General features: G+C 41.5%; 3 protein-coding genes across 9 annotated transcripts; all 3 read right to left on the bottom strand.

The window, feature by feature from the left end:
• Window positions 1–754: 754 nt before the first annotated feature.
• fam76b (family with sequence similarity 76 member B) lies at window positions 755–5,853 on the bottom strand. Of its 5 annotated transcripts, none has more exons than XM_070917205.1 (10): window positions 5,377–5,853; window positions 4,313–4,377; window positions 4,144–4,198; window positions 3,851–4,006; window positions 3,588–3,769; window positions 3,383–3,433; window positions 3,203–3,280; window positions 2,978–3,110; window positions 2,785–2,886; window positions 755–1,897 (listed from the first exon to the last, which is right to left on the bottom strand). In XM_070917205.1, the coding sequence occupies exons 1-10, from the start codon at window positions 5,461–5,463 to the stop codon at window positions 1,808–1,810; spliced, it is 999 nt and encodes a 332-aa protein (XP_070773306.1). In that variant the 5' UTR covers window positions 5,464–5,853; the 3' UTR covers window positions 755–1,807. The 5 variants fall into 5 exon arrangements, with proteins under 5 accessions (XP_070773306.1, XP_070773305.1, XP_070773307.1 ...); XM_070917204.1 differs by having other exon boundaries at window positions 2,978–3,113; XM_070917206.1 differs by lacking the exon at window positions 3,383–3,433 and having other exon boundaries at window positions 2,978–3,113.
• Window positions 5,854–9,174: 3,321 nt separating this feature from the next.
• mtmr2 (myotubularin related protein 2) lies at window positions 9,175–13,759 on the bottom strand. 3 transcript variants are annotated; one of them, XM_070917213.1, is made up of 16 exons: window positions 13,630–13,759; window positions 12,627–12,729; window positions 12,505–12,528; window positions 12,296–12,359; window positions 12,050–12,144; window positions 11,863–11,967; window positions 11,496–11,600; window positions 11,324–11,407; window positions 11,090–11,239; window positions 10,817–11,005; window positions 10,489–10,674; window positions 10,169–10,375; window positions 9,966–10,058; window positions 9,758–9,871; window positions 9,452–9,628; window positions 9,175–9,339 (listed from the first exon to the last, which is right to left on the bottom strand). In XM_070917213.1, exons 1-16 carry the CDS (start codon window positions 13,707–13,709, stop codon window positions 9,175–9,177), a joined length of 1,941 nt encoding a protein of 646 aa, XP_070773314.1. In that variant the 5' UTR covers window positions 13,710–13,759. The 3 variants fall into 3 exon arrangements, with proteins under 3 accessions (XP_070773314.1, XP_070773313.1, XP_070773315.1); XM_070917212.1 differs by having other exon boundaries at window positions 12,296–12,362; XM_070917214.1 differs by lacking the exon at window positions 12,505–12,528.
• Window positions 13,760–15,163: 1,404 nt separating this feature from the next.
• Window positions 15,164–17,663, bottom strand: cwc15 (CWC15 spliceosome associated protein homolog). The gene is made up of 7 exons (XM_070917501.1): window positions 17,617–17,663; window positions 16,627–16,774; window positions 16,331–16,443; window positions 16,108–16,208; window positions 15,898–16,008; window positions 15,601–15,752; window positions 15,164–15,510 (listed from the first exon to the last, which is right to left on the bottom strand). Exons 2-7 carry the CDS (start codon window positions 16,758–16,760, stop codon window positions 15,381–15,383), a joined length of 741 nt encoding a protein of 246 aa, XP_070773602.1. The 5' UTR covers window positions 16,761–16,774; window positions 17,617–17,663; the 3' UTR covers window positions 15,164–15,380.
• Between the last annotated feature and the right edge of the window lie 819 nt (window positions 17,664–18,482).

Here is an 18,482-nt window from a genome sequence, read left to right on the forward strand (position 1 = left end):
GAAGACATTTTCCTCACATAGAACATACAAACTCACTAAAACCAATGATTCCTAAGGCTTGTACTTGTGGAAAGTGGCTGACATGTGAGCACCAGATATTAAATATATTATGGTTATCATGTTTGAAAGCTGATGAATTGACCAGACATTTGCAAGCCATGTGTCCAAGTAAGTGTCTCAGTACATGCTTGATCCTATCCTCTCCAGTTTCCCTTGGTCAGTGGGCTTCAGTATGAATCCCAAAATCTGACTTTTATTTTTACCAAAGTGCACTCTTCAAGCAAATGTCTTTCACATGACAGGATGTATTGTAAAATAACACAAATGTTAAGTACAGAAAGTAGTGGTAATCGTTAAGTGGTGAAAATATATTCAATGGAAGCACCATGTTTTTACCAGCTTTCTACTGAACTTTATACATCATAACTATAGGAGGTCCCAAACATCTAAAACTTTAAAAAGTTATCAGAATCAGAAATACTTTATTGATCCCAGGGGGGAAATTATACAGTACCGATGTTCCCATTCAAGAGCAGAAAGTAGCATAAATTTAGAAATAAAAGTATGTACAAAATATAAAAAATAAGAAATAGAAAATAAAAATATACACATTTACAATATTTAAGTGAAAAATAAAAGTAAAAAACATATACAATAGTAATGTATATGTATGCTTTGCAATATTGTGTATGACTATATATGTATTGCACAGGATATTAAACAGCATTATGGTCAATAAAAACAAAGATACAGCAACAGTTTAGCCAGTTTTAATAGTTTTAAAACACTTGGTTTGGAAAAAAGTACAAAAGTGATCCTGGACGCCACAGTATGAAACCAGCCCGATAATGCAAGGTGATAGGTGTGTTCCTTTAAAAAGCATCTTCTACAGACATGTCAATTTCAACTGGCCTCACCATACACATACTGTACTCACTAAAACAGATACAAGCAATAGTTTAAATACAATGGCTGACCCCAGTAATACATTTACAAGTGATTCTTAAAAAACTAATTAAAAGGGAGGGAAAAGAAGAAGTCTGACCACAATGCCAACCGGTGTCTGGCAGTAAAATCATGCAGTATTACAATCGTTCCACTAAAGAGAAACAGCAAAGCACTACAGCTGTCACACAGTGAGAAAGAGGGCCGCCAAGAGGTGTCTCTCTATCAGACAGCCTTTCAAAGTGTTCATTGGTTGATTTATGAATTGTTACTGAGAGAGTTCTCTACTGTTGAGCAGCAGCTCAGTGGTCACCCTTACCACGTTTGCATACATTGTAAAGTTGCGCAGGGTCTCCATTAAGGAGAACTTGTCTTCCACAATCGCATCAATTTAGAAAAATATAACTAATTGCTATTGAAGAAAACCCCAAAATGTGGGATATTCTCTTAGTATGTTGTGAGGAAATAAAAAAGCTAAGAAATACAGTTGAATAAATAAATTGCATGACATCCATAAAAATTAAGTGGATACACTGAGTCGACAGAATGCTATCCACATATGCACACCATGCTTTTTGTTTTGGCCCGGCAGTGTTAAAAATGAGGGCTCCATCCTCCACTATATCCAAAGTCACATCCTATGATCCAGTGGAAAAGTCGCCATAAAATATCTAAAATATGTTGACATTTAGAGAAAGGTTTCTTTGATTCAACAATTGATTTCCATGTACAACATGGCCTCTGGGTTTACCAATTAAGAAGTAATCCATGTTGATGGCAATGAGGAAACACAGGAGGGAGACTTTCACAGTGTTACAACAATGAAGCCGCTCTGTGTTGTCACCCGCTGGCCGGCCTATTGTTAGGGCAGCAGCAGTGAGCTTCCTGTCCGGTCAAACTTTTTTCCTTTCGAGAGGGCAGCCACTTGTTTCATCAACTCCCTGTTCTTGGACTGTGGAAACAAATGATTAACTGTGTTAGAACTAAGATGCACAGTTCTGAACTTTTTAACACCTTAGTGGAAGCATTTGGCAGCAAAAACTTAAGCTGGCTTACAGTTTCATAGCATTCACTTTTATCACTTTCGGTGCTCGTCATTCATGCGACACTACAAGCTAAAAGGTTTTTCCCCCAACTGCTTAGACCGTACTCATAAAAACACCCTTTGGTGCATCAAAGACAGGGAGCACATCAGCCACAGAGTCACACTTACAAAACAACCATATAAAAATGTAACACTGCAGTTTGCCAGGAAATGGCTCCACTGACGCACAAATCATATCCATAACAACAGACTGCAAACTTATGCAACAAGTGAGTCATCCATGTATCACACTGGCACATATATGGCACACAAACATGATATAGGTCCAGATACTACTAATAATAATACAATGAGAATTTAAGTACAAAGTACTTTAAACAATAATCTCTGGAATGGAAATTTAGATGGAACTATTTTGCTTGAGGTTATTTCTACTGGGCTTTTGAGAGGACATACAGGAAGCTGGCATTTGAACTAACTGGCATTATTGAATGTGGGCAGGACTAAAATGAAAGACATGCATGGAACCTGCACATCAGAACATTTGGACTCAGTAAACATCTTCAAACCCATAAGACCTGTGCCATTAAAAACGGACACAGTGAATACTGTATGAGATGCTGAGAATTTTTGTAACATCACTAGTTTTACGGTGGTGAAAATAGAAGAAAAAAACATGTCACAAAATACTCCAAAGAAAAATGTTTAATAGACACAAAGTGTGGAGTTGAAACTATTTGGTGCATACATGAGCATTTCTGGGACATGTCACGCGTGCATATGTAGTTTCCTACCTGCTGTTGCTCCATCGACTCTTTGTGCGATTTCTCCATTTGGTTCATCTTCACTCTCATGTTGGACTCCTGGTACTGAAAGTCTGCCTTGAGCTCCGTGAGCTAGAGGGAAATTTAATTATCAAGACATCAACCAACAGTGATGCAGCTCTGACTCATTAGCGCTGGGGGTCAGGGGAGGAGGACAACCTACCTTTCGGTCCTTCTCCAGAATGGTTTGATCCCTTTGCTGCAGAAGTCTCTTCAGTGACATCACTTCCTCTTTCAGCTGGCTGATGAGAATGAAATTGTCCGTTCCTCCAGAATCCATCGACTGGGTAATGGAACTACTGGTGGGGAGAGAGGGATGAGCATGAGGCCAGTACTGAGACGGGTAGTTAACGTGTGCTTTCCCAAACAGTTACAACACGCATCATACCTGTCCCCGTTGGATGGCTTCATCTCCAGTTTTGGTTTCTTCTTTGGAGTCTCCTTCTGGATTGAAGACGATTTATGGCTGCAAAGACAAGCAAAAGGGCGATGTACAAGCTGGGCCTAAAAACTCAATCAATGCATAGTTTTCTAATGTAAATGATGCAGTTCAAGTGACAAGCTTTACCTCTGCTTCCACAGTCCCTGCTCCTGCTCAGGACTCAAGCTCCCACTCAGTCTGCCAAAGATAAGTTAGCTGTGAGTCGGCTGGATCTAATTTTCTACTGTTCATTACCATATAATAGCAATAAAGCAGACAAATCTTTTCACTAGTCTGACTGAGTGGCATGGGGACTGCGAGAGAGGGAGAAGTAACACAACAGACGACATACTTGTGATGAGAGCTGCTGTGTCTGTGTTGGTGGTGGTGGTGATGGTGAGGTCTGGAGTGGTGGTCTTTCTCGTTCAGGGATGAGGAGTTGGAGGAACCGAAGCCCTTCCTCTGCTCCTTGGTCTTCTGCAGGACACGGCGGTAGGACAGAGTGCAGAGCCAGCACAGCAGTTTCCCATCCACCTGCAAGACAGGTAGCAATTCATAAGATTCACTGTTACACATTCACCGTCAGATTAGCCTGCATGTGTGAGAGGTTTATACCTTTCTCCTGCCCTCCTCCTTGCGGTCAAAGGCGCATTGCTGTTTGCACTGCTCACAGGTCTGTGGAGGTCCATATTTCTTCTCTGAGTTAGTACAACGCTGGCACTTTGTCCCGATAAAAGCTGCAATGATGTTACAGTACTGGCAGGGTTTGGGCTGTAAAGACAGACAAAAGACAATGCTTAAAGTCTATTTACACCTGTTGTGACATGACAGTATGAGTACACTTGAGTGAGTAAATACATCTTGAGTTAAAAGTGCTTCAGGTAAAACAGGAGAAACGTGTTACTCACTGTTCCAAACTGTTTGACGTTCTGGGCGCATTTCTTGCAGATTGTATTGGTTTTACTGTAAAAGACAAACCGGGGTTTACATCCAAAACAAATGACACAAAATGCAAAGAAATTGAGTATAATGGCATAAATAAAGGCTGATATTCATCACAAGGTGCACATATCTCACCTTTCCTGCTGAAACTCAGATCTGCAGTATGTGCACTTCACTATTGGATGTGCGATGCGACACTCCTGTGGTAACAAAACAAAGAAATGTCAGCGCTCTCATGAGCAAAGGCTGACAAATCAATTGCGCAATGGACCCATCAGAAACAAGACTGTCTCCAAAGTTGTTGTGTACATCAGCACAACTGGATGCTTGTTGTGCAACACCTCTTGGCTAAAACATCTGTGGACAGACCAACACCGAGCTGTTTGGGTGTATACAAGAAGTAAAGACGGCCGTGTATTGCAACTGCTTTAGTTCAGCCAACCAAACACATCACCACGGCAGGGCTGGGCAGTGTGGGAAAAATAAGCAATAACTGTGACTTAAGTTGGCATCCTTTAAAATGTCAAAATCCTTGATGGAGAATCTAACTATAGTTGCATTATATTGTTCATCAGTTGTGCTTTAACTGTGGAAACAATAGTTCTCTGAATCTTCAGGGGGAACTTCTCCAAAATGCTGGAGGGATGTTTACAGAGTGATAAGGCTGTCTGTATGTCAAAAAAAGAAAAAGATAAATCAGTGCAGACTGACAGTGAAGCGAAGAAAGGTGGAAACTGAAAACTTGTAAGAAGATAAAGGCTCCAATGCTTCCCTCCTCCGTCATAACACTTTTCTTCTACAGATCAAATGTCTGATCCTCAGCTGTACACTGCAAATCTACATCTGAAGCTCAACAAGAGCAACAAGTTCGCAAGTGTGCAATTCTTAAGAGTACAAATCGTGGATAATACGAATATTCATCATGTAAACATGTGGTATGACTGTGTTGTTACTCTTTAACAGACAGCATGGTCGTGGGGAATTATCTAAACAAGGTTACAGTTGCGGTATTAGCGTTTCTAGATTGGAAAGATAAAAGCTTGTTACATAACACATGAGCCTGTCTAACTTGCTGCTCGTCGTAACACCATCTCACCCGGTCGGCCACATCACTCGCACACTTACACACTGTTTGAACCCGGGATTGTTTGTGTCTTGTTTGCAGTCATCCTCAACCAAACACACACACACTCAAATACCTTGCACAGCTGCTGGCCCTGCGACAGCTCCTCGAAGGGGTACCGCTGGTTACACTTCGTACAGGCGTACAGAGCCGACGTTGCCATTCTCGCCCAACTAATGTCACCGAGTTAGAAGAGGTTAGCTCCGGCCAAGAGTCCAGCTGCAAACTGAGCGGATTAACGGCGCTATTTCCTTTCTAGCCGTTTGCTAATTGAGAACTAAGAACACACAGACACACACTGTGTTGGCATCCAGCGGTAGCTAACGCTAGCTAGCTCGGCTAGGTAGGGCAACACAGAAATAGCTTAGCTGGAGGGAGCAGGCGAAGAACAATAAACTCCAAATATCTGTGATCTTTCACTGCTCTCACGTTATCCGACCAGACTAACTCGAGGTCGATCGTTAGTTATGCCGCCATACAAGCAACCCGTTAATGTAGATCTGGCTATTTATATTAAGTTTCCACTGTTCTCGCCAAGAAAGGTATTTTCCTGTTTTCCTTCTCTCTTTTTGTATCAACGCCGTCGTCGTCATGTAACCGGAAGTGGCCGACGGCTCGTCAAGAAGAAAGGAAACCTATCGCGACACAACATCCGTCCGCGGGATTGACATTTTCAAATGCGCAGAGCCAATCACATGTCCGGATTCATCCAGCACAGCTTCCCATCGTGTGTAGGCAGGACACTAACCTGCGCTGTCTTAAACTAGTTAGATCATTCAAGTAACGAATACAACAACAGAAAGTTCAGTCATACAAGACACACCACACTAATGTTGCTATTCCATCCTGTCTGCCTGGTGAAGATCTGTTGATGTGTTATTATTGAGTCATTCAAGTCAGGTGACATGTTTTCAAATGGTTTCAAAGTTTTCTATTAATGTTTGTAAATTGTTATGATGGAATCCAGTTTGCGTAGGTGGCATGGCAACCAACCACGCTGCAGGAGTGTCAGTCAGGGCCCTAGACTGTCAGGAGCCCTGAACGTCACAAGATAATCACAAGTCAGGAAATACATTTGCAGCATCTCTCAACTTGTACAGTATGTGGCCATGCAGTTAAAATGGATCATTAATAACTGACTCCAGGCCCTGAAACAAACAGTGAGACTTGACTATGCACAGGCTAGCTGTTCATCCTATAAATGCTGGATATCTGCATTGTTGATTCATAATTAGTTTTTAGTGTATTAGATGTTGAATATTATATTCATAATTTAGCCGGAGCTTTTGTAAATATCAGTTTGGCCTCATGCTAAAAGAATGTACTATATATGATATACAGTATCATACTAACCATGGTCATCTGTCAGTTTTACTGCTGTGTTTACAGACGTTACTGATGCAAACAACCCTTAAACAGCATAAGAAATAATTGAAATCTAGTTGTGTAGTGTTAGTCTCTGTATTACAGGATCTGTCAGTGGTCAAGGCAGATGACCTCCCATCTAGAGCATCTTTGGCTTTTCTGTAATTCAATTCCTGTCCTTTGATGATATATATGCCAATGTGGATATATCTGTCATGAGTTTGCCGATATAATTATCGTCCTCTACTGTAAACCATTTTGTAGGTTAAAATCTAGTCTTGAATTAAGTTGGATTTAGATTATGTTTTGAAAACTATTTCGACTGAAGCAGTTTTTCTGCCTTCCCAGACTTTGTCGTGTTTCTCCTGACTCCTGGGCTGATCCTGAATCAGTTCCTGTCTCTCTCCCCTCAGTTAAGCCTTATGTTTACTGTCTCCACTTTGGCATGCTGAGCTTCTCCCTTGTTTCTGCCTCCTCTCTCATGTCTGTGTGTGACTCCTTGGAATCAGTTGGTTGTTAATTAACAAAACACAACCAGGACAAGAAATAGGAAAAACTGGATCACAATGAAAACTTGTAGTCAATGGAGAACATATGGAAATAGTGTTTCCTCCGAAAACCTTTTTTTACTAACACAAAGAGCCCAAAAGTTCACAAAAAGTTGACTACATAGTATCAGCACTTTTATTAATTAAACATTTGTATACATTTTGACATTTGACAGTGCAGTTTGACTTTGCTGTTGCCTACAGTATATCAGTTTCCGAAAAAAACACCTTTTGAAGTGGATATAGCGTTGCAGCCTCATTCCAACCGTGTGGGAAAATTGCCCTACTTTAATAGCTGTACATTTTTAAAGGGATAGTGGCAATACAAATTAATTTTAAGGAGGCATGAATTGAAAACAAAAGTCAAGAGAATAATACATCTGTTAATGGGTAAACGATGCCTTAAAGTCAGTTTATGGCTACTCGTCTAATATTTAAGTGTGAGAGTGAAACAGCTTGAATATGGCCATGCTAATGTTTTCAGAGCCTTTGCAGTCTATTATTACCCTCCAGCACAGTCACACGGTAAATTTCAGGTTTTTAAATCACTTTCATATTTCTTCATTTATAATAAAAGGCACTCATTTTCTGATATATTATGGCAAGACCATAATCATAACAAGAGATAATTAATGCTAATGCCATTGGAGTTCTGCTACCATTTGAAACACTAACAGTTAAGAAATAGACTGGAGGGTGTTGTGATCCCACCTCCCTAATGAAACAAACCATACTGACTCCTTGAAGTTGAGTCCCATATTTATTGCAAGTATTCACTTATGTGCAGTGGAAAGGCTAACTAACAATGTTTTTACTATTTAACCTTGGCAATTAAAAACTATGCACACTTTTCTCCCAATCAGTCATTCAGAGCAAGGCACAGATATTCATTCAGATTCATTAAACTAAAAAAAAACACACCCATAGCAAATTATTAGTTGTTACACGTTCTGCTGCCTATTAAAATAATATCAGCTGATATTAGCTTTAAACAGCGTCTGTAAGAAATGTCCCCACACAAACATCTTAACATCTTGAGTAAATGACTATTAACTGGGACAAATGAACTCTTGCATATTCTGTGTGGCTTATTAATATTGCATGACGACGTCTCTAATGAGTTTATGACATGAGACAGAGTGTGTGAGCCATAAATACAAGCCTGGACTAGAGGATAATAAATAATGTTACCTAGTTAGAAAAATGAAACTTACAAAACGTAAATCACCCGATGAGAGGAATGCAATATATGACACATGAAGTATTCTTAAAAAAAAACAGATGTTTGGTCACACAATCTAAAAGCACTGGCTTGTGAAGATAAGCTGCCAACTCTTTTTTTAATGCACTATTATCTTAGAAGAAGCTAACATTACAGCCCTTTAGCTACGTTTTGAATATTTAACAACTCCTGAACCATTTAGTTGGTTTTAGTACTACAGTTTTGAGCTCAAAATATTTCTTTGCAGCAATGTACATCTTTCACAACTGCTTCAGCGGTATTGCGTTCAAATCAATATCTAACAAACAATCGCAGTGTAGAGGAATCAAGAGAGTGTTCCTATGAAGTGTATAAGGCATAAATATTTTACCCGCGTAATATTTTAGTGTACTTCATGAAAAGAAAATTCAACACTGATTGTAGGTAGGTCGATATGCTTAACAGTACTCACTATTCTGGTTACATGTCCTCTCAAGTACAATATGGCTGTAGTAAAGCAGTCTGAGACAGACACTCTTCTGTTGCAAGCAGACTCTACGTGACCTGTGAGAGATGCAAATACAGTAATCTGCCCAATCAGACTTTTGGTGGTAGTGTATTAACGCAAAGTGTCACCCAAAGAGGCAGTTTGGCACACAGATCCTTTGTGGCGCAAGGTGTGGCCTACTGATTACTACTGTATGGCGCCTTCTCACAGGTAGGATTCAGCTTCTGCGACCGCCATGAGGGTCAAATTGTGTCAAACAAAAGTCTGCACTGGAGTGATGGAGCGTGTGGGGGAGCCCGCCCGCTCAGAGGAAGAGGAGGCTGAGCGGTTGGTCACCTCTCGCTGTAACTCGTCCACTCTCTTCTGCAGCTCGGCGCGCTTCGCCAACAGCTCCTTGTAACGCTGATGAACAGGTTCCTGAAGGAAAAAAAAGGCAATGTGTTCAAGTTCAATCAGTACATATGTAGTGCAAACAATGTCTTTTGCAAACGCTGACGTCAGGTCTGAAGAGACAGGCTTCTTGACATACCTGAGGTCTCATGCGAGGGTTCCAGCGGATGTAGTAGCCAACCCAAAGCTCCAGGTGACGTAAGCTGACTACAGGGAACAGCACATGGTTGGAATAGTTCACATACAAAGGGTTGGTAAACTCCTCCAGCTGGCTGTTTATATAAGACCACAACGATACCGTCCTCTTGGGAATCTCCTGTAAAATAAAAGGTGTGGTTGTCATGACACCGAATGCACAACAAACCTCCATAACAGTAACAGACTTTCTACTCCACTCCACTTTAAAACGTGTCATTTTGTAACGGCAATCATAAAATGTTCTTACTTCCTTCAACCTCTGCTGTTCGCTGTTACACAGGAATGTCCCAAACAGGCAGCTGTACAGGTGGTCCAGGATTGTTACCAGGAAGTATTCGTTGAACTCAAAGGCTGCAGGAAACTTAAATAAAAAATCCCCCAGCTTCATTAGTGTCGCAGAAAGACAATGTTATTGTGAAGAATTTCCCCACATTTCAGCACCACTTATTGCTTACCTGGCGAGTCAACTGCCAGACACAGTCAATGAACTGAATAAAAACAGGTGAGCGGTCTGCGTCTGTGTGGTTCTTATCGCCATGACCGATACGCTTAAAGAAATTAAGAAAGAAGACAGACAGACAATCAGTGATGGAGCTGGAGAGGTCAACACACCTTGAGTGGTTTCCAAAATGTCGAAAGTGTATGAAAATTTGTTTACCAGCTGGAAGCGGTGACCAAAGCTCAGCCACTCTTTCTCAAGCAGCACCTCGAAGCCACGAATGGTGCGGTAGTAACCGTCCAGCATGAGCATGGCCAAGGAGGTGAGCTGGCCTGTGCGGTCCCAGCCATCGCTACAGTGCACCACCACCGATGTTTTCCCAGACTCCACCTTGTCTGCAATCCGCAGTGCTCCTGCCAGGATCAGCTACAAATACAAATACACACACGACTTGGTTAAGAGGCTGGGAATTGGCTCATCTTCATGTATTATACTCTTTATTCCTCTCCTAGTTCACAGGCATGCATCATCCTGCTCACCTTGATGTGTTCAAGCCAATGAGTGGACTCCAGATTGGAGAGCCAGTGGGAGTCCTCGATGTTGGGGTAGACCACGTCCTTCAACTTGCGGAGTGACTCTCTCATCACGTGGATGTTGTGAATATCCAAGAACACCAGCTCAGCATTTTGATACGCATCTTCACTTTCATAACCACCCCCTTTCATCTGAATAAACAAAAAGTGTCAGAGTAGTAAGATGGTACTGTACTACAACTGCCCCTAGGCCTAGCCTCTGACCACGTAAATTACAAGAAATGACTTACATACTATATTAAGATAGATTTCCATTTTTAAAAAACTGCTAAACCTTGTTGGCGGCAGCGTTGACACTGGGCCTGGCATCAAAAATGAAGAGTTTGTGGGACTGAGCATTAGCATCCATGATTGCCTGGAGGTATTTCTCATCGTCTTTGCTGCGCTTCCCGTTTACCCCAACCATGGGCTGACTGCAGCGCGTCACTGTGGCCTGGCTCTCTGGATGGATCCATGACAACACCTACGCACAGAGTATAACAGAATATAACCAACAAACCAGCTGCTCATGGGAGGATAATAAGATTGATGCACAATGGTCACTCACAGGAATCCTTCCCTTTGCTCGGAAGGCAGCTACTCTCTTCAGCTCTTCGTCCGGTATGTTAACAGGCACCGCCAGAGTTGATGGGTAGGTGTCGCAAACCTCGTAGTGATCGTTTACTTTTGTTATCCTCCAGCTTTCATTGGGTATGCCCTTTAAAAAAACACACAAGCAACCAATGTAATAAGCTTTCTTTAGCATTAAGCCAAGCAGTCGGGCCGTGCCATTTTTAAATACCTGTCTTTTGTATTCCGAGACAGCGTCGTACACCTTCCATCCGTTTTCAGGAAAGACTTGCCCATATTCAAAGGCAAAGATTTGCTATGGAGAGTGGGAGAGACATTCCTCAGTTGATAGACAGTGCAGAGCTACAGCGAGACAGCGGGACAGCGGGCTGAGAGTCACTCACCAGCCCGTTGGAAACAGGAAACGCAAATTTCATCAGCACTTCGAAAATGGACTTCCTGAGTGTGTCCTCCATCTGCTTGTGCGCAAATCGTAGATTACGCACATCCTGCACAAAGGCAGAGCAGCAGGTCATGGCCAAACTCAGAGGTCAACAGCAGTATGTAAATATGATGATAACATGATTTTATAGCAGTAAAGACACTACATGCAGCAATAGTATCCTAATGTGGACATAAGTTCATAGGTTCACTCTTTCTTAATGTTTCCTGACAGTGTACACAGAAGGGATAAGAGGAGGTTAGCCTGCGCACTGTGTAATTGTCATTGTCAAGGGTAGTTATTCCAGACCAGTTCCACATCTTACTCACCTTGCAAACCAGCCCGTAGGACACATCACCACGGCTTGACGCACTCCCAATCTTTTCCACACGACTCACCACCCCAAGGGGCAGGTCCAGCACGAATGCTGGCTCCTAGAAACCAACTACACATTAACAAAAACAAAACGATTCTTCCAAATATTTACAGTACTTTTTAAAAATTCCCTATGCATACCCTGTCCATGCATTTGAAGAAAAGTCTGTAGTTGGTAATTGTCACTGTTCCCCTCAGAGCTCCAGTGAAAGGACAGAAGTAGGTGACATCTTGGGCTATAGAATAAATCATGAAAAAAAAAGTCTTGATTTAGCCAAGTACAGCGAACATATTACAAATAGTTTTAATGTGGGACAAGCTACTTTGCCTGTAAAGCATGTAAGCCATTTTGATTAGAGCTGTGATTGCAGCAAGGAGAGAACCTACCCATGTCTTGCACCGCTTCATTTGGAAGTAACTGCGGTTCTTCTTTGTCTGAATCTCTAAGCACCTGCTGGAAACATTAGATACAAGTTAGACCTGAATGTGGAGCAGTTGCTTGACCTCCTGAACCCATGAAACTTGCTGAGGTAATCATCCTAAATGATTATTCAAAGACACGTGTTGGCTTGTATGTAATTCATGACACGGCATACCTTGGCAAGAGTTTTGGGCTTAACCTGAAGGGAGCAGAAAAGAGGAGAGTCATGCTTTGGTGATTATCATCAGTCATTATTGAAGCAGCAGGATCTCAGTGAACTACGTGCTAGCTACTAACCCTGAGCTCTGGGGAGAGGTCCGCAGAGGTGGGCACAGAGTCAGAGGACATCGCAGAGGGTGGCTTAGTCTGGGCAGAGCGGTCAGAGCGAGAGGTGGAAGTACTGGTGAGAGATAACATGACAGACGATGAAAAGAAAGGAGGAGGGAGTAACCGCAGACATTTCTCTTCCCATTCCATTATTTGATTAAATAATTAGCCACAAACATTATTGAATACAATGAATTACTTTTTATTCATTGTATATTTTTAGAAGCTGAGTAGCAACTTTAGGATTTACAGCTGATAGCCAATATGATATGCTAAAGACTAGTGCTTAATCCATTATCCATTAGGCAACGGACGACTATTAATCAGCTATTTTGATAATCAATTAATTATGTAAGCCATTTATCAAACAACAATGTCAACCACTCTCTGACTCCAGCTTCTCAAACATGAGGAACTGCAGCTTTTCTCTGTTGTAAAAATGTGTCATTTGAACACATGAGCGTATATGTTTGTATGTATATGTTTTTGAACGCTGTTTGGACAAAACAAGTAACTTGAAGGCGTCACGTTGGGCTCTACGCAATTGTGATTTGCTTATTTTCATTATTTTCTTATGTTTTGTGAAACTATTTTCGGGCTTTTAGCTGTTGGTCAGACTGAGTATGCAAATACATGACATTACTCTGGACTCCGATGACTTCCGATGGACGTAGTATTATTTTTCACTCCTCACAGTGTAAACAATACTTCCGACTTAGTGATTTAAAGGGACAATAGCCGATAACGACAGCAGCCATTAAATGATGCCCTAATTAACTGTCAACATCATGGCAGTTTGTTCACCAGATTAGCAACATTATTCATATGAACAGCCACTTCGGAAAGGTTACAAGAAGTGCATTAGGATTACAAATGGTAACTTAAATGATAAAAACATAAATATATAGCCTTCTATTAGTTTCAAAACTTTTAGCTAGCTTAAAAGGCGATGTGTTGTGGTGGGTTTAGCTACCTGGACAATGAATCAACACTCGGCTGTCGGGAAGAGGAACGTTTCGAGCCCAAACTGTCGATGCTCCCGCTCTTCTCCATGTTCTCCTGCTCAAAATGTTTGGATAACCGGCGGCGTGAACCCCGAGTATGCGATGGAGATCCGTGTATCCACTGAAGAATGTCTTTAAATCCCCCGTCGGAGTACAGTAAATCCCCACACACAAAAGGAAGCTGCCATCTTTTCCCAGCAGCCTCCCCAATCCCTGTCACAAGGAGGCGATTGTTGGAGGTGGCGCCCCCTGTCGGCAGGTCGCGTGATGCCTTCATTGGTCTTTGTAAGTTTTGAAATTATCCTTTTCTCTGAAACAGCTGTTCCAGACACTGTTTTGGTGGGGGATATTTTAAAAGGAAAACCACGGTTTGCCATGCACTAATACGGAGCCCCATAATGTCACTTTTGGGGTCATTGTTGAGGACTACTTCCTGACAACAGGAACAGCTAGTGTTTCAAAAAGCCGAGCTCCGACAGCAAACAGCCACTGGCTGCTGCAGCTGCTCCGCCTGGCTGTGCTGGATGAAGCTGCGGCTGTGGATCTGGCTGTTTCTCGGACTACGGCTGCATTTAAATCTGTGATGATCTGGATATGGCTGTGGTTTCTGTACTGTAACTAGTCTTTACTGTCGTCATCATCATTAGCCAAGAAAGCTTCTTTAAGACAAACGATATTTGAACTTGATCATATACGACAGATGCGATCCCAACACAGTGTTAGTTAGTGTTACACCCAAATAATCTAATGTGTCACAGCCATAATCATAACAACCAAAGCAGCCATGGCTACAGCCACAACCAAAGCGACAGCAACAGTCAAAGCTCTGCCATCCAGTCTGTGTCAATCAGCCTCGGCAGCAGTGAGAGAGCTGCTTCATTAGCTCTGCTAGTTATCTAACCAGCTGCAACTACACAGACTTGCACCTGAGCAGCCACAGCTGGAGGTGAGCCCACTGGCGCTGTGGTCACAACCAGCAGCGGCGTAATACATAACACTATATCATAATACTCAGCTCAGCCTTTATCAATGGAGCAGAAGGAATGCGGTAAAGCAATATAACGTTATTGTGGGGGAACGCAAAAGTAGTTTCGCCTTGGGGGGCTCCGTAATGGAGTAATACAAGAGAAGTTGTTAAGATTTGACATCAGTTTGTTGGGAAAACCACCAAATGCCCTAAGAATGTGTCGAATTTGTTCACACTATTCTGGGTACTTAAAAATGAGAATATATAACATTTTGTTTAATCAAAAGTCCTATTAATTGTAATCAGGGCAAGTAATGATCGTGTACTTCCAAATTGCACAAAAAAAGTATAGTTGACTTAATATTCTGAATATGTTCAATGAGAACTGTGAAAAAAATAAATTCATTATGCAGACAAGATGAAATAAAGAGAAAGGTAGAATAAATATTTGAAAAACAAAGCTGTGAACAGATCATTCACCACGTCACTTTAAACACAAGTCTTTGTTTATTGAAATGAATTTAAAAAAAGCCTACAGAAAGATTCAGACGTTGAATCACATCAAAACAATTTCATTCAACTTTTCACAAGCTTTATTCAAAGGATGTAACTCACCAACTCACTTATATACAATGTTTAACGTGTTGACTGTACAAATGCTAATGCATTTGAATGCCATCTACCACTCTTGGGACAGAGGGCAACAGGAAGGTGGAGACCAAAGAAATAGATTTTAAAAAAACATTAAGTCCTTTACTTTACATATTTCTCCATAAATTTCTTGTGGAACTCAGAGCGCAGTGTGTCATTGACGAAGCGTTTCTCCTTCCGTGCTTCGTCCACTCCTTTGGCACAGTTCTTGAACACAACATCATCATCCCACCTAGACAGATATTAACAAATTAATTGCTGGTGATTACTGGAAAGTGAAGAGAACACTCATGTTGTGCATACGTGTGTGTTAGTGAGATACCTTCTCTTGACCCTGAATGTATTCTGAGTCTGGCTCATCTGTTGCTGCTGTTGTTGTTGTTGTTGTTGCTGCCCTGCCAAATTAATCAACGGATTGCCACTCAAGATATTCTCCATGCGAATCCTCTCCTCCTCTGCCTTTTGCTCCCGCTCCTAAGATTGGAAAAGAAACAAATTCACTAAACAAGGTGGTAACATTTACTCTCTCAAACATAACCCCTGACGTAATTTGCTGATTGTGCGGTCAGCCCGGTTCTTCTCAAACAGCAAGTACAAACAAGTCAGTCTGAAATTTTACTTTGCGTTCTTGCTCTTCAGCCCGCTCCTTCTTGATCTTCTCCAATTCTGCCAGAAGAGCTGCAGTGTCATCATCATCACTGTCCTCCTCAGAGTCCTCGTCCTCATCATCCTATAAACAACCAAGCATCATCATCATCATCATCATCATCATCATCAGGGAGCTTAATGAACGCTAATCACCACTAAGTCTTGCAGTGCAAGCACTTACATCTGTGAGAGGGTCGTCGGCATCAAGGTTGGCTGCCGGGATCTGATCCAGTCTGGGCCTCTTTGAAGATGATGATGAAGATGATGATGATGTGGTGTGCTCTGGAAAATTAGGGTAAATGCAGTATTTTAAATAGTTGTTTTCATGTATATAAACTTTAGATAAAATGAGGGACTTTGTCAGAAATTTACACATTAAGTCTAATAGGAGCAGAGAGACCAACCTCTTGGTCCCCTTTCTCTGGTCTTGTCACGTGCGGCTACACGCTCCCTCTCTTCCAGCTCCCTGCGGAAGTCACGGGCACGCACCTCCTCAGGGGCATCCTGGGTAGGTTGTCTGAGGACGGGAGAACATTGGGAGAAAGAAAAAAAAACAATTAAAAATGTATTGCTTCCAGCATATATCCACCTTCAGAGTGAGCAGATGGTTGATGCAGTAGGACCAGTTCAGAGAGTATCATATCGGATTTAGATCAGAGCCTGGCCAAAACTCAACTCCAATCATGTTTGATCTGCTGACCTGTATTTGATCTTGGTGTGACCTGGAAGATCTCGACTGGAATACTGCTTGGACAGGGCGCTCAAATCCCCCCCTTCTCCTTTACCCCTCCCTCCTCTCGCCGGCTCAAATGTTGGTCTTGCAGCTGTAGTCATCTTTGATGGCTCTGCTGTGGCAACACATGAATAGAGAACAAACATGAGCTGTAAACCAAGTGATGTTCAAAAAAGTACACACCAAGACCAGAGAGCAATTACACAGGGTGGTAAAAGCTACAAGCTGGCAGCTCTTGACACAAATAACAACCTGTCAATATTGAAGCAGCAGTCTCCTCCTTTCAATCCAACAACATCTTTCAAACTACCCTGTATATTTTAACCCAACAGTGGTTACAGAAACTCAGCAGGCTCTGCTGCCAACTACCTTAAAAATCAAACATGCAAAACTTGTCTGCAGGGGAAGGGTAAAATCCCTTATACTTTACAGATGGTTGTGTAGTTGCATTGAGCGTCAACATTTAAGATTCTTACATTACAGTTGAGAGACCCTTGTATAATGAATGCTACTGAAATCACCAATTTCCCAACTGAGGCAAGAGTTAAAATTCATTAGTTTATTCGTCAACTATTGAAGGATAGAACATTCACTAACAAGCTAACGTAAAGCAACATATTAAGTCTGTCAATAGGCGTTTTGGCTAATCAGATTAAACACGTTAACCCCCAGGTTATTGTTATCATGTCTTTGTGAGACGTATACCCTCTAATATTAGGTAAATACGTTTTTTTCTAGTTACTGATACAGTACAACACACAAGCTAGCCAGCTAGCCACCACAGCTAATAAGTTGCTAGCATGCTAGCTTAGTCTAAGAACGCTGTTGAATGCTATTTCGCCTCTCCGGCCGAAAGAGTACCGTCAAAATGATATCCGAAAGTTATATTTGTTGAAATAAAACAAAAAATCGAATTAGGGGCATTTTAGAAATGAATAGTAGAGCAATAACACTTACAAAGCTGCTACCACACGACAAAATAGAAGACCCGATACAAGGTGTGACGTAACTTCCTGTAGAAACCAGAGCGCGGCGAAGATGCATTCAAAACCACTCGGAAATAAGAAGCCACCTATAAATCTATACACAAATTGAACATAATTTATTTAGATATATTGTCTAATTAATACTCAAAAAGGGTGGGTGCTGTGATCAGGTTATAAAAAGCGTACCAAACAAATATTCTACAGTTTCTAAATGTTATCAGGCACTCTACCTTTGTTAGTAAGTACAAAGAAAGTGCCTTCACAAGAATTTGCAGTGTTGTATTGCATAAGTGAGGAAGATAGGGGGCAGATAGTATCAGATGATGCATCAAAACTCAACCTGCCTAATGTAATCACAACCAACTCTACTTAGTGCCTGCCTCTGATTACGGTTCATGTCTGGATGGTTCCCTTCAATCATACAGAACAGTGAGTTTAAAGCTGGTCTTTTGCCGTATCGTTAGTTTAGCTGAACATACAGTTCTTTGGTTGAACAGATGATCATTTCAGTGTGATGTGTAATACATGATCATAGCAGGGTTTCATCCACAAATCATGTTGTGGCTCCACTGCATCCTAATTGCCAGGTGTTTAAGATTTTATTATGGTTACATTTCTACATAATGTGCAAGCTATGCAGTGCAGATGCAATACCCATATGTGTAAGGCAGTGAAGTGGATGATTGTAATAGGCATAGACTTAAATTGTTTTTAATTGTTGCATTTTCAGGCCAGTGTAGACATCTCAAGATGAGGTCTCATAATATCAAATCTTCATGACCAGTTTTCAAAACTAACATGGAAATAAATGCCAAACCAAATTGTCCACAGGAAAAA

The sequence above is a fragment of the Enoplosus armatus genome, chromosome 13 (genome assembly GCF_043641665.1).
Source record: "Enoplosus armatus isolate fEnoArm2 chromosome 13, fEnoArm2.hap1, whole genome shotgun sequence".
Taxonomy (NCBI): Eukaryota; Metazoa; Chordata; class Actinopteri; order Centrarchiformes; family Enoplosidae; genus Enoplosus; species Enoplosus armatus.

Bases quoted from the DNA above. Each gene is read 5' to 3' on its own strand.
- cwc15 (XM_070917501.1), bottom strand. From the start codon at position 16,760: ATGACTACAGCTGCAAGACCAACATTTGAGCCGGCGAGAGGAGGGAGG. The intron at 15,753-15,897 runs GTAAAATTTCAG...TTCCAATCTTAG, and splicing joins CTGAAGAGCAAGAACGCAAA to GAGCGGGAGCAAAAGGCAGA. The intron at 15,511-15,600 runs GTATCTCACTAA...ATATCTGTCTAG, and splicing joins ACATTCAGGGTCAAGAGAAG to GTGGGATGATGATGTTGTGT.
- fam76b (XM_070917204.1), bottom strand. From the start codon at position 5,463: ATGGCAACGTCGGCTCTGTACGCCTGTACGAAGTGTAACCAGCGGTAC. The intron at 3,434-3,587 runs GTATGTCGTCTG...TATCTTTGGCAG, and splicing joins CACAGCAGCTCTCATCACAA to ACTGAGTGGGAGCTTGAGTC. The intron at 3,281-3,382 runs GTAAAGCTTGTC...TTGTCTTTGCAG, and splicing joins CAGGGACTGTGGAAGCAGAG to CCATAAATCGTCTTCAATCC.
- mtmr2 (XM_070917212.1), bottom strand. From the start codon at position 13,709: ATGGAGAAGAGCGGGAGCATCGACAGTTTGGGCTCGAAACGTTCCTCT. The intron at 12,145-12,295 runs GTAGGTTCTCTC...TTTATTCTATAG, and splicing joins TGAAGCGGTGCAAGACATGG to CCCAAGATGTCACCTACTTC. The intron at 10,059-10,168 runs GTAAACAAATTT...AATTTCTTTAAG, and splicing joins TTGGTCACCGCTTCCAGCTG to CGTATCGGTCATGGCGATAA.